This window comes from Solanum lycopersicum, chromosome 12 (assembly GCF_036512215.1).
Source record: "Solanum lycopersicum chromosome 12, SLM_r2.1".
NCBI lineage: Eukaryota > Viridiplantae > Streptophyta > Magnoliopsida > Solanales > Solanaceae > Solanum > Solanum lycopersicum.
In genome coordinates this window covers 60,578,195-60,592,937 of record NC_090811.1, presented here as the reverse complement: position 1 = coordinate 60,592,937, position 14,743 = coordinate 60,578,195, and the positions used below count along the sequence as shown (strand labels likewise).

The window sequence follows — 14,743 nt, the reverse complement described above, 5'->3', positions numbered from 1 at the left end:
ACTATTGCGCAAAAAAAAAAAAACTATTATAGTGAGTTTTTTTATCTCTTTTGTCCTCTCTACAGGTTTCTTCAAATAAACAAAGAAAATTGATTTTAATTGCAATTATTTTCATACTTAAATGCTCAGTTTTCTCTTTTGTTCTTGTATTTGGACATGCAATGTAAACATGGAACTAAAATGGGGGTTGTGAAAGAGGACCTGTGATGCGCAAAAAACTGGAAACCAGAATTTATTATCTAAAGACGCTCGATCTGCAGGTCTATGTATCATCATTAATGCTACATCAACAACAAATCACGCCACTGATTTGCAACACATTTCTTTGAGAAATTTGCTTACGAAATTGGACTAGTTTACAATGATTTCAATCAACAATGAAGTTTCATCATTCATAATCCCCCATTGGTGGTTAGGTATGATGTAACGTAATAATCAGTATAACGAAAAAGAGATTAATGAATGAACTTGGAATGAATACTGAGAAACTTGATCAATAAACTTGGAGCAAGTCTGGAAAACCTCCAAGCCAGTGACCAATCTCAGAGATTATTACAAACTTTTGGGAATTTCCAAAGTAGAAGTGATTGCTCTACTACCAAATATTATTTCACCAAGCATTGTACAATTTTAATCACTACAGATCAACAAGCTGGGAGTGCCAGAAATACAGAGCAGGAAAAATGGGGAAATGGGAAAAGAAAAACATAGCTCTCAACTTTCAAAGAAACAAAATATATAAAGTTACACCTGAAAACATAAATGTGATACCTCTATAATAAAAGGGCTACGAGCCGTGCAGATGCCCCAATTGCAGTTGCAAGCAACATCAGGCTTTCCCAGGTTCACTCTTTGGTTTTGGTAAATATGCTTCTTCTCTATTCATCGGTAACACATCCCTTGGAAGCGGATTGCACATTTTTTATATACTGCATGAAATATAATAATTATGTCAGACATTACGATGTTTGCATTCAATAACTCATCATTGTCAAGTATTCCTGTACCTTGTAGAGAACCCCTCGGTCAGCCTTATATGCAGGGGGTGTCCAATTCTTTCTACGCTGTTCCAACACCTCGTCTGATAACTGAACATCCATTTTCTTTTTCTGAATGTCTATTGTTATTATGTCTCCATTTTGAACAAGACCAATTGGACCTCCTTCCTGGTAAAAGTTTGAAACGTGGGATTCTCAATGACAATAAAACAAGATTGTAAAAGATTCCTCTTATGTTACAACGCATGTTTATGTTCTAAAACTGTTATCACCACGACTCCACGGAGATCCATAGTTGCATCAACAACACATTTTTCATACAACAAAATACATTATTAACACTTGATAAATTAGACAAGTCATGTCTGCATGAGCACACTCAAAGTATCAAACGAGGTGTGTGTGTGTGTGGTGGTGGTGGGGAAGAGGGGGTGCACATGAGAAAACAAACCAGGAAAAATCTGGCTAACTAAAAATGGGAACATTAGTGAAGAAAATTTGGCAACTTTCCACTGGCACTTTTACAAGTAAAACTCTTAACTGCATTATGCAACGTGCTTCTATCGTGGTTAAACAATAAATGCATTAGCGGAATGCTCATAGCATCTGGCATCTTCTATTATTTTTTGTTTTACAACAAGAAAGTTCCAATGGTGAAACGGTCGATACTTGTTGGATAATACCCACCCACCCTCAAAAAATAAAAAACCTTCCTGCCCTCTTCCACTTAAAAGTTAATGCCATGCTTTTGTCTACAGCAGGGTTCTAACATGTAATGTGCGCCTAATCAAGGGTTGGATCCATTTAACCCATTTTAGAGAAATTATTCACATATCGAGAATAGTAAGGTGGCTCACAAGTTCCTGAAGGCTGCAAACTACAAGCTATAATGGTCAACCAGACAACATAGAGAAACCAATATAAATGGAGGGAAGGAACAAATTCAGAAACAAAAGTTAATGCACCTGTGCTTCAGGACATATATGCCCCACAACGTATCCATGAGAACCTCCAGAAAATCTTCCATCAGTAAGTAAAGCAACATCCTATTGTTCAAAACAGAATCAAATAAACATTCAGCAAGGCAGAGTACACCAAAGGGCACAAGTTAAGGTCATGAAATAAAGTCAAAATGACATACTAATAGAGATACAATAAGAGATACATGTTAATTATCAATTTTGACTATAACAAAAATACAATAGACAAGGAAGAGAGAGATCTCCCATTACGTACCTTCCCAAGACCTGCACCCATAATTGCACTTGTGGGTGTCAGCATTTCAGCCATACCTGGTCCTCCCTTAGGTCCCTCTCCTCTAATGACTACAACTTTTCCCTGAAATATTGTACACAGATAAGATGTCTAGATACCTAATACCCAACACATGGGAACTGCCCAAACAATTGCAGCCAGTTACTATTCAGATAAAGAAAATGACTATCACTAATAACTGACGAGAGAACTTGGAATAAATCCATGCTTAAAAGATACTTTGCTGCTAGGCAAATCCAAGCGATGTCTACGAGATCAAATACGAGCTGAAACTGAAGAAATCAGCAGAAGTAACTCTCAGTAGCGTGACACTTTGAAAAGTATCTACTTTACCTATCTGAAGTCCCAAAAAGATGTGTTTAATTACAGCAACTCATCCAAATTGATTAAAAACAAAATTACTGCAGAGAGATACAAGAAGACAAATAAACAAAGATGGGATTCCATCTCTTCTTCTTTGAGGCCTTGTCAAACACCTAATTACATATAGTCTTCTCGACCCATTCCCTAGTTTATCAGGTCGAAGTAAATGAAAAAAGATGGAAAAAGGATTAACTGGCTTGCCTTAAAACTTAAAGGATCTTCTGAGATAGCTGCAAGCATAGCCTCCTCTCCTTCAAACACTAAGGCGGGGCCTGATGAACAAGTTCCCCTAAGTAAGTATATATTTTCAAGAAGCATATAAACAGTGTCCACAGACACCAAAAATTTAATATTGAAGAAAGACAATGTACCAGAAAAGTATAGCCCTTCTTTTCCAGTGATCTTTGCCACGCTCCCCTCTGGTGCAAGATTCCCATACAATATCTGGATGTGGCCTGTTTCTTTGATGGGGTTTGATAGTGGTCTTATAATTTGCTAGAAGAAAAAGAAAGAAGGACAAAATTATCTGTAGCTTTGCATTCCAAATTCACTCAGGAGCAGAAGACCTATGACAAAATTACTGCAGCACATGGGAAGAAGCCACATTGGTAAAAAGACCTACCTGACCTTCAGCTAAAGAAGGAAATAGCTTTGCATTTTCAGCCAGAGTCTTTCCTGTGACTGCAAATCAAAAGCAAGTGGAATAAGTGCCACCTATTATTTGATAACCAGTACAAGAAAATCTCCTAATCATCAAAGTACATACCAGTCATACAGTCCCCATCCATATACCCAAGCTCCAACAGGTGGCGAATGACTGCGGGTGTACCTCCAATCTAAATAATTAAGCTCGTCAATTGATAAGAACAAAATCAACAGCAGTGAATGCCCATGTAACCAAAACTAAAAATGAATTGGTAAATGTAATATTGAATAAACCTTGTGCACATCCTCCATAACATATTTTCCACTAGGCTTCAGATCTGCAAGGAAAGGAACCTCATCGCTAACCTTTTGGAAGTCATCTAGAGTTAATTCCAAACCAACAGACCTGTGGAGATAATAATCATGACTCACATACTCAATCCAAAAGTATAGGGAACGGTGCGGAAAATTTGCTCACCTTGCAATAGCAATTAAATGTAGTACGGCATTGGTAGATCCACCAAGTGCCATGACAACTACCATTGCATTTCGAAGGGACTTTTTTGTGATGATATCTCGAGGTTTCAAGTCCATCTTTAATAATTCCATAAGATATTTTCCCGCTAGGCGACACTCATCCAACTTTAGTGAGTCTTCAGCGGGTGTGGAAGAGCTTTTGTATTGAAAAAGAGGTGAAGGACGTATTAGCAACGATTATTGTTAAACAAAGTACTATTACATCATATTCTTCTACCTATAAGGCAGTGACATGCCCATTGCCTCAATAGCAGATGCCATGGTATTTGCTGTATACATTCCACCACAAGCCCCCGCACCAGGACATGAATTACGAACTACATTCATCCTCTGTTCATCACTAACAGCACCACTAACATACTCTCCATACACCTGCAAGTAAAATCAAAGCAGAAAAAAAGCCATCACCAGAGCTTTAACAGAATTGAAGATTGGTGATTCAAACGTCTTAGACAAAAAGCTCCTTTTTAAGTTTAGCCTTCTCACACTAAAAAAGTAAAGTCACGCAGCATGCTTATATCATATAAACAATAACAACTACAACTGTGGTACATCTGGAAGCTTCTCAAGAACAACATTAAATTGCTTTTACAAACAAGAGTATCTATTAAAGTTGTCACAATTCATAAAGGAAAGGCACTTGTCAAGAAAAAGATACACAGTTGCCGCACAATGTCACCTGGACATCAATTGTGCTTCAATAATGTATTCATTAACAATTTATATTTTTTTAATCAAATACACGTATTTTCATTCATAAGTAAGGCCAAAAATATGCTCATATACAAGGGATATGCCAAAAGGTAGAGAATTTACAAAAAAGAAATTATTCGCTACAAACACCACCCAATCTCCTATACAACTTGTAACTCTATGGGTGCAACAAAGAAATAAGCAATCGGAGACTCCTCAATTGAGAAAAACTTGACTCTCTCTTATTTCTCTCTCCACACTTCCCACCTTTACATGAGTGGAACCAATACCCATGACCTACGTCTACTCCTCCTGCTTTTTCCAACTGAAACTCAGTTCTTTCATAGTTCTTGGCAAATGGCATTGTCCATGAAGTACCAAACCACCTAAACATATCCCACCATAATCTCGCAGTAAGACCACAATGAAGAAAAAGATGATCCATGACCTCGCCTGCCTCTTTGCACATACAACACCAACTAACACAAACAACATTCATTAGCTAAGATTTTCCACAGTCATGACTCACCATCACCCCTCTAGTAGTTGGCCAAGTGAAAAAACACACCTTGTTAAACATTCACTAGCTAAGATTCTCCTTCCATTGCTTTGTATTTTTTAACTATGACCCCTCTCCTAAAAGTATCTACCTCTGCCAAAACCTCCACAGCCAAATCCATCAAAGCTTTGTTGAACACCTTCAAGTTTTTAATACCATGCCCTCACTATTTTTAAGGAGATAAGTCCGTCTTCCACCACACCAAGTGAAACAAGTGAGGACTTGTCCTAAGTAGTCCAATTGAGTCTTGTCTATGTCACAAGAAAACCAAAGTAATATCTACAAACAACAAATGAAAAACCAAGTGTCCCAGCGCTCCCAACCACGACTTTGAAACCCTTTATGAATTCTCCCATGACACCTTCATCCAGCATCTTGCTTAATGCTTCCATTATTAAAATGAATATTGGTAATAGTGGGTCCCCTTGTCTCAAACCAAACAAACCCCTTGAACTCCTGGAAAAGTTGCATGGATTTCCATTGACCAAGACAAAATATCTCAGAAGAGATGCAAAAGTTGATCCATTTCCTCCATTTTTACCCAAATACCATTAGTAACATAATGGCATGTATGAATGATGACAACAAATGAAGCTCCAAGACAGAAATATAGGCATACTTGACCCACCTCCCCCTCCCCCCCCCCCCTTTTTCTAATAATGCTATATTTCAATATCTCCAGTTTTGGTGAATCCATATTAATATGCGTCCCTAATTTCTACTTCGATGGTGGTCCTCTTATTAGGGTCATTCATCCCCCTTATATTCCATGTAATAATTTTAACTTCCATGGACCAATTTTTTCTTCACCCCCACTTATCTTCTCCCCAACTCCTCATTTCCCTTCTTTTACCTCTAATCTTATACACCACATTTTTTCTTCTCCCTCATTTTCCGTTCCCCGTATTCTTTTATTCCCCTCCATGTGATCATTTATCTCCATATATAGAGGCACGCACGCACACACACCAAACATCGGCATTAATTTTACTGTAATCAACAATTCGAGCCCCAGCAGGGCCACTGGAGGCATTACAAATCGGCCGCGTTTCCAAGGCCCCGTGGAACTAATCGTGGTGAACCCACCTTGAAACAGCGAGACCCGATGGGTACAGATAGTTGTGTTCGCAAAGTGATACCCGGAAACCACGGCAAAAAAAAAATCAACAAACAAATAACATCAAGGACATCCTCCACCAGAATTTGATACAAAGAAGACAAATGAATGTGTTTAGAGGGGAATGACACAAGGTAAGAAATCTTATAAGAATATATGTCTAACTATTTTAGATTAGGTTAGAATAAAAAAATTAAAATGGCTAAGAATTTGCATTGCCTTCCATAGTTCATAAGGATAGCAATCTAGTAAAGCTTTTGCTGACTTGTCGTACCTCCTTAGTGCATTTCTGTGCAAATGCTTTACCTACCAAAGAAAAAAAATCATCCAAAGAATCCCATACTTTTGGAAAGTAGCTCTCTTTCTAGTTTCTACAAAAGTTCCCTTTAGAAGGCATAAGGCGACAAAAGGCAACAAGGGCCTACCTCATTAAGGCAAGCGGCGAAGCACTCAGTCTTTTCGAAGTGAGGCGCCAATAATTACCAAAAATAAAAATATTAATTGTGTATATAAATAAACAAAATCTCAATATCAATAAGGTATTATTGTTTATAGGCAAAAACTTAATGTACTGTGTAGTATACAACTGAATCCCCTTCTCCAAAGTCTAAAAATGAACTGCTTCTTCGCCCATGAGGGCCCAACCTAATCGGTTATTGGGGTAAGGTTGGGATAGAATTTTTCAAGCTCATTTAAAACTAGGGCTTATAAGCCCAACCCATATAAGTCCTTTGCCCTTGAGGCTTGATTGGGGTCGACCATGGGCCAAAATTATCTATTTAAGGATAACTTACAACAATCTCCCTAGTATATGAGCTAATTACTTTAATGCATGCTATGTTGTAAACTTGTAATATTACGAATCTTACCTAATTATGGTATGTCCTCGGGATACATTGACTCAAAATTAGGTTAATTTTTTCTTGATACACTTTATTCAAGTGGATTCGCATGTATCTAGGATACATAGACAAACCTTGCGCCCTCACCTCCCTCCTATCATGCTCACCTCTCTCATATCTAGCTCGCGTATCTAGGATGCATCACACCAGATACATGTATCTCGCGTATCTAGTATCCAAGATACATGTCAATCACACTAGATTTTTTGCTAGTTTATTGAAACAACACCATTGTTTGTCATATTTGATTTGAAAATCTTCTCATTTTCTTGATGTTATAAAATTTTAAGTTTGAAAAGGAAAAAAAAGAAAGGCTAGCTCGCCCCAGCCCTCGGCCCTTCTAGGGTTGGGTTGGGTTGGGTTAAGCATTTACCGGCCCTTCCAAATGAAGGGATGGCCTGCCCTAGCCCATAAAAAATTCCTTGGCCCACCAGGCTTGGGCCGGGTGAGACTGGATCGACACGTTTTGACAACTCTACTTTTGATGTATCTAGAGTTGTCAAAAAGGGTTGGTCCAGCCCCACCTGGCCCAAGCCTTGCGGGCCAAGCATGTATCTAGGATACTAGATATGCAAGATACATGTATCTGGTGTGACGCATGATGCATCCAAAATACACGAGCGATACGAGAGTGGCAAGAGAGATGGGAGGGAGACGAGGGCGCGGGGTTTGTCACATGCAAATCCACTTGGATAGAGTGTGTCTATAACAAATTAACCTAATTTTGAGTCCATGTATCCTGAGATACATGTATCTAGACGTACTAAAATCTAGTAAGATTCATTAATATTGCACCATAATGTGCATCAATGTAATTAGCTCATATAGTAATGAGATTGTTTACGTCAACCCTTAAATAAATAGTTTTGGCCCATGAGCCGACCTTGGCTCGGCTCCAATCAAGCCTCAAGGGCCAAGGGCTTATATGGATTGGGCTTATAAGCCCTAGTTTAAATGAGCTCGAAGAATCCTATCCCAACCCTACCCCAATAACGGGTTGGGTTGGTTGGCCCCATGGGCTAAGCCCATTTTGACGACTCTAGATGTATACATACTGTACCTAAGGATCCAGAGGACTTTACCCTATTTTTAGATAGTTTATGAGGGACATAGGTGATAGATTTTGTTTTGGTTGTTCCTTTATACTTTTGATGTAATTCCTTCAGGAGCACACTATTGGAGTACTACTCTTGTTTATAATACATGTTACCCTTATCCAAAAAATCCAATCAGGCAGTAAATTAAAAATTAAAAAGTGGACAGATTGGCAGTGCGCAGTCGCCTGAAAGCGGTGTAAACAGAGGAGAAAGAAGAAGAAGAATCTGCCACCCAGTGCCTAGTCACCAAAACAGGAAAGGAAGAGCAAAAAGGAAGAAGAAAAGAATTGGATGAACAGAGAATGAACATAACCATTGCAACTGAAATCTGCAGATAATGATGGAGAACTCAGAATCGCGTAGTTGACTGAAAAGAGGTAAGTGAGACAAAAACCCTAAAATTACATTTTCAATATGAAAGATATATCTTTGACTTCTTAAAGAAAATAAAGTGGCGCCTTTCTTCTTGCTTCATCTCTGCTTCCCTTTTTCATAGCCCTCGCCTCGCAGTAGAATGGCGACACAGCCTTGCCTCGCCTCTCCCCTAGGGTGCTAAGGCGAGCGCCTTTGATAGCACAGGTCCTCCATTGTTCCTCAAGTACTTACATAGGTTAACCAGAACTTCAACAAGAACAAGTTTTCTCCTAGTTTAGTGGTACTTTTTCTAGACGATGTCCATTGATATGAATTTTATCACAAGCAAGCATATTATTCGCCGTGTGCCGGAAGGCCTATTCAAACCTTGTCTAAAAAGTCTAAACTAAGGACATTTTTAGTGTGTATGGCTAAGCTTCTTGGAGGCTAAAGCATCCTTTTCAGAAAAAATAAATTAGGTGTTAGCCCAATAAAAAGGTGCTCTTAAGCAGAAGAAGCTACAAATTTATGCTTTTCCCAAGAAGCACAAGGAAAAAAATAATCAAGACAAATATTCTTACCACAAATTCATATTTACCAAACTATCTCTCATTGATTTAACATACCTTTCAATTAAATACAGTTCTTTTATCATTTTTGGTTTACACTGTAGTTTCCTTCCTCTCCTTTTTTGCTATCCTTCTCCTCTCCCACTTTGGAATAGTCCACAAAATATAAATATGAGTTGCTTTTCCCTTCCTTCTATCATCCATTACCTCTATCTCACCTTTTTCTCTTTGGAATAACAAAGCTATCTCTAGAAAAGATACAAGTTAATATTTATTTCCACATATTTTGAAGTCTTTACCTAAAAATATTTTTTTAAAATGTTTCTAAGTAATCCTATTTGTAAAATGTGCCTTGATACTTGTCATTTCCATAATTTGACACCCAAAGCACTTCTTGAAAAAATTGGTGAATGCACAATATGTTTATCTAAACTTAAAAAAACACTTACCAAATGAATTAGCCAGACACAAATTGTTGAGCTCCAAAAGTACTTCCCTAAAAAGTTTTTTTTGCAGAAGTGATTCTCAAAATAAGCAATTTTGGCAAATTAGCCAAACAGGCACTTACTGTGCTCAAAGGCAAAACTGACAGAAGAACTGCTAAAAACAGCAGTAACGAGACATTAAAACAGTAAACTAACAATTCAACAGACATACCTGGAAAGCGGACACTATATCGAATGTGTGCCCTTGGAAATGACCAGGCTGTACATCGGAGAAAAGGTAAAGAATCAAAAATAATTCAGAAGTAAGCAGAACAACATGTAATACAATAAATGCTCTTGAAATATCATTTTACCTGTCATAATGTTAGTAAGAGTCTAGAGTTGTTAACTTTCTCAACAAAAAGAAAATAGAGTCTACGAGTTGTTAACCTTTTATGTTGCTTTTTATTTAGCATTATTTTGAGAATGTGGTCACCCTTATGATTAAGCGATGAAGTAATTGATGCACAGGCATTTTCTAGTTATCAGCTGTATCTTGGAGAACATTGGCAGCAACAGCATACAGCAGACATTCAGAACCTTATAAGCAGCTTATGTGATCTCTAGTCTTTCCCATTGAGTTGTTGACCTTTAATTAGCATTATTTCTAGAAAGCTGGCCACACTTATGATTAAAATTGGCATATCTAGTTGTTATCAGCTGTACCTTGGAGTACATTGGCAGAAACAGCAGACACTTAGAGGCTTGCAAGAAGCTAATGTGATCTCTAATCATTACCATTCATTCTGTCCTTCTAGCAGTTAAACCTAAAAAACTATCTCTACAGTCATTCTCTCTTATTTCAATTCTCAACCTCTAAAAGTCCCCCACTCTCCCAAACTTCCTTCCCTAAAAGGACAGCTAAGAATATATAAATTTGTGGCAACACCCGTTTTACATGTCCTACACCATTAGGATTGCTCTGTCTCCTATCCCATCCATAACAAGTTCTCCATTTTCATTGGCATTTTTGATGCATCAAAAAAAAGTTCTCTTTGTTGCAATGACAAATAATGGAACGATAAAGAAGTTTATAGCAGATTGACATGTACTTTTTTCCATGCTTTATTTGTTAAAGATTAAGAAGATTTAGCAACTACATAATTAACTTATTAAGACAATCTGATTAATAATTTGTAAAAATGCTTGGGGGATTAAAAGAAATAATTTTTTAGTGATACGCAAGAAAATTACAAGCAAGAGAAGAAACTTTGTCATGATTTGATTGAAAAAGATGCATGGTCTTGTGGCTTTGCACCGGACAGCAGACCACAATCATCATGAAGAAATATCTTTTTTGACTAAGTAAACAACTCCTTCACTCAAGCATAACAGATATACCATATGCTTTCCTACAATTAACACACAAGTTCCTAAAAAATCTGACCAGTCGTAATACTATATCACAAAGTTTAGCAGGAAAGACAAATGAAAACGTCAAATAAGCCAAACAGGATCTGCTGCATATACAGGAAAATCAGGTAAAAGGAGGTGCAAAAGAGCCACATACGCCACCATGTCACTAACACAGATTCTCCAGATGTCTTGTAAAGGCGGCTTTCATATTGAGGACTTCCCTCTACTCTCACATTTTCCCGATACATCAAATAGATTTCAAATACTACACCGTGTCCCTTCCAAATTTCCTTTTTCCATATTCCTGTCTGAAAGTGAAATATTCCTGGTACAAACTCCAAATGTAACGAGCTAGCTCTCTTCTTCGTGTTTCTTTTGATGAACCCAATGCCTTTCTTTTTCCCTATTTCTTTTATTAACTGTGGGAATCCTGGGTATATGAAATATTTGTCCTAGTTTTTAATCAAGTAAAACTCAAACAAATACCCACGAACTTGCTTTCCGATTATTCCTTGAGACACCAGTCCACCACAAGTATATATCCTAGTTATCTCTCCTTTTGTTTATTCCCCACAGTTATTCAACTTCAACAAATCCCAAATAAATATTGTAAGGGATGGAATGGTTCCAAGCAGACAAAATTAGAAGATAACATCTATTTTTACATGAAAAAAGGCTTTAGATGCACAAAAAAGAATTAAAATGTGAGTGTTCCAATCTCACCTTAATGGTTCCACCATATATCATGATACTTGGCCTGTTTAGTCTTCCCATCGCCATAATTGTACCTGGCATCTGCCATATTACAACAAGAATTTATCATTTCGATGAGATACAGCATGACAGGCAGCTAGAATTAGACAAAAGAAGAAGATGATTAGGGGGTAGCTCAATGGTTTGGGCCCTATTACCAAGAAGAGTCTCATTCTTTTCACTCCATCAAGACTACTCAGTACCACCCGGCCCTAACCGCTAAAAAATAGAACTACAATACTATAGCATGTGCATACACATTGGCAGAAATTTAGTGAAAGAGAACACCACAAAAGCACGAAAGAAGCAAATTGCAGGAAATTGTAAACATGCTAGAAAGTAAAATTTATTTAATCTTGAATTTCTATGTGAAATTTTTTAACATATTACAATTTAATTTGAGTATGTTATAATTGTGAGCAGATGTAAGGGTAGTTAGATGAACGAAAAATGACATTATACATACAAGATCAAATTAGATGTTGAATACTCTTGGCTTCTTCATGTGATTTACTTATTTATATTTTGAATCTATTCGGTGAAGATCCTAGCTCCACCACCGGTTATAACCAGTGCAGGTCATGGGAACAACTTTTCGAAAAGAAAAAAAAAATGTAACGTGTCATATAAAAATATTTGGTATTTTGAAGTAATTGCATAACTGAATAAATCTTCACAGCAGAAAGTCACCTAATATCTGGAATTCATGTCTTTTTTGCTTTCTCAAATTAAATCAAATCCACAAACTTTTATACAAAAATCTTTAAAAGGATATACTTAAATACACTTCTAATTGGAAGTGTTGTAGTTCCAAAAATCAATATTCATTCCGGAAATCAACCAAGAATCTTATCTACTCAAAGAAATTTAACCTAAACAAGAGAGTAAGGCCGTACAAGGATAGACAGTAATTTGTTGAAAGTAAAATGCAGATGCATTAAATATATCTATGAAATTGCAAAACTTGCATCTTTTTCTCCACAACAATAGCAAAGTTCACATCTTTTATTCAAATAAGAAATAAGTCGCCCGTCATCATCTTTAATAATTTACAATTGAATACTCGTAACTCAACAACAACAACAATGTACCTAGTGTAATCCCACGGGTGGGGTCTAGGAAGGGTAGAGTGTACGCAGACCTTACCTACCTCCAAAAGACCCTCGACCCAAATACTCGAACTCACAATTAAGAAAAAGGTTCACAATTTCCCAAAATATCACGAACACCAATTTTTTAAGGAAAAGATACCTTTCACAAAACCTTTCAACAAGGAAGCACTACCTAGAAGGAAACAATTCACTAAGGAATTACATTTACGAACAGACCATATATGTAAATCCAAAATAATATAACCAAATCAGGTAGATTAAAAAACAATCACATGAAACTCTTTATAATAAGCATTAATCTATAACCTGCAAATGTGGTAATTAACAACAGTCACATTACACTAATAGTGTAAAATTCCTTACTCTATCACTGCTAAAATTCTTTCCAGTAAAAGATTAAAAGAGGCTCACATTTTTATCACAACCAGGAATGGCAATATTCCCATCATACCACTGAGCAGACATGACAGTTTCAATACTATCAGCAATCAAATCTCTTGACTGCAAACTAAAACACATGCCTCTAGTCCCCATGGAAATAGCATCACTAACACCAATGGTATTAAACCTGAACCCCACCATGCCAGCTTCTGTAACCCCTTCTTTAACAGCTTCAGCAAGCTTTAACAAATGCATATTACAAGTGTTGCCTTCATACCAAACAGAGGATATCCCAATTTGGGGTTTGTTCATATCCTCATCAGTTAATCCTACTCCATAGAGAATCGCCTGTGAACCACCCTGTGACTTGGGTTGAGTAATGCGGCTGCTGTATTTGTTGAGTTGCTGAGATGGGTCTGTTGAGGTAGAGGTCTGTGGTGGTGGAGTCGATGTTTCCGTTGAGGAAGCTCGGATGGTGAGAGTGGGTGGTTTTCTTAAGTGGGTCCTACATTTGGGGAAAAGGGGGCTGGTGGTGGTGGTGGCGGGGTATATGGTGGGGGAGAGCAAATGGGCTTGCATAGTGGCGGAGATTGACTGTAAGTGACGGCGGAGAAGCTGTTCAGAGGGTTTTGTAGGGGATTTGAGACAAAAATAGATATTGTCACTTGTCAGGGTGGGTAGAGTTGGACTCTTGAGTGAGACAAGTAAGAATTCAAGACAAAGGATAGAGAGAAATAATAAAATTATATAGGAAACATGATTTATGATATTGATTTCTATTTTATTATTAGTTTTTTTTATGTGTTATGTTGTATTGTATTGTGGTTTCAATTATGTTTAAATAGTTCACTTTAAAATATCTAGATATTCACTTGCTTTATTTTGCTATTTAGAAAAATGAGGCTATCTTTTATAAATAGAAAACATATTCACAAATCGAGTAACATCAGTTTTTCGCAGGTGAGGAGATCTTTTTTAACGTTAATACAATAATTTAGACATCAAAATGAAATTTGACACATTTAATATCAAGAAAATTGTAGAAGATAGTGATTTTTTAAAGACATTATTAAAAGAATAGAAGAAAGCTTGCAGAATGTGTGTAATGAAATTCAATAGGAAAATGGTATTTTTGGAAGTTGAATGAAGAAGAGAAAAAAAATTATTGAATGTTTTTATGTGATCTTTTGATTTTGTATTGGAAATGTTTATAGTTGATTAGTTATAAGTTTTTTTAAAAAAAACTGTTTTTATGAAGTGTGTTTTTAGGATTTTAGTAGTTTGAATTTGTTATGTAGTGTGTCTTACAATTGTAGTTTAAATTTTAGTAAGATTAGTTAATTTGTTTTTACGTGAATTTATTGTAACTTTCACATTTTTATCAATATTTGATTTAATTTTTAAGTTTTGTTGTAAACTATGAATAATATATTATTTCCTTCGTCTCATTTTATGAAGTGCTCTTTTTCTTTTTGGTTCGTTGCAAAAAGATTGTTTACCTTAGTATAATTAGAAACAATTAACTTTAGAATACACTTTTTACTTTT

At 36.6% G+C, this 14,743-nt stretch overlaps 1 protein-coding gene across 1 annotated transcript; it reads right to left on the bottom strand.

Annotated features, from left to right (window-relative positions):
- Positions 1–485: 485 nt before the first annotated feature.
- Positions 486–13,915, bottom strand: LOC101264707 (dihydroxy-acid dehydratase-like). The gene is made up of 14 exons (NM_001324484.1): positions 13,227–13,915; positions 11,674–11,745; positions 9,767–9,814; positions 4,036–4,190; positions 3,760–3,954; positions 3,576–3,687; positions 3,403–3,472; positions 3,259–3,317; positions 3,008–3,131; positions 2,838–2,908; positions 2,235–2,336; positions 1,964–2,044; positions 1,008–1,166; positions 486–929 (listed from the first exon to the last, which is right to left on the bottom strand). Exons 1-14 carry the CDS (start codon positions 13,773–13,775, stop codon positions 879–881), a joined length of 1,848 nt encoding a protein of 615 aa, NP_001311413.1. The 5' UTR covers positions 13,776–13,915; the 3' UTR covers positions 486–878.
- Between the last annotated feature and the right edge of the window lie 828 nt (positions 13,916–14,743).

Coding starts and splice junctions, on each gene's coding strand:
- LOC101264707 (NM_001324484.1), bottom strand. CDS start 13,775: ATGCAAGCCCATTTGCTCTCCCCCACCATATACCCCGCCACCACCACC. Junction 11,746..13,226: donor TTCCTGGTTGTGATAAAAAT/GTGAGCCTCTTT, acceptor GTAATATGGCAG/ATGCCAGGTACAATTATGGC. Junction 2,909..3,007: donor AGAAGGGCTATACTTTTCTG/GTACATTGTCTT, acceptor CTTGTTCATCAG/GCCCCGCCTTAGTGTTTGAA.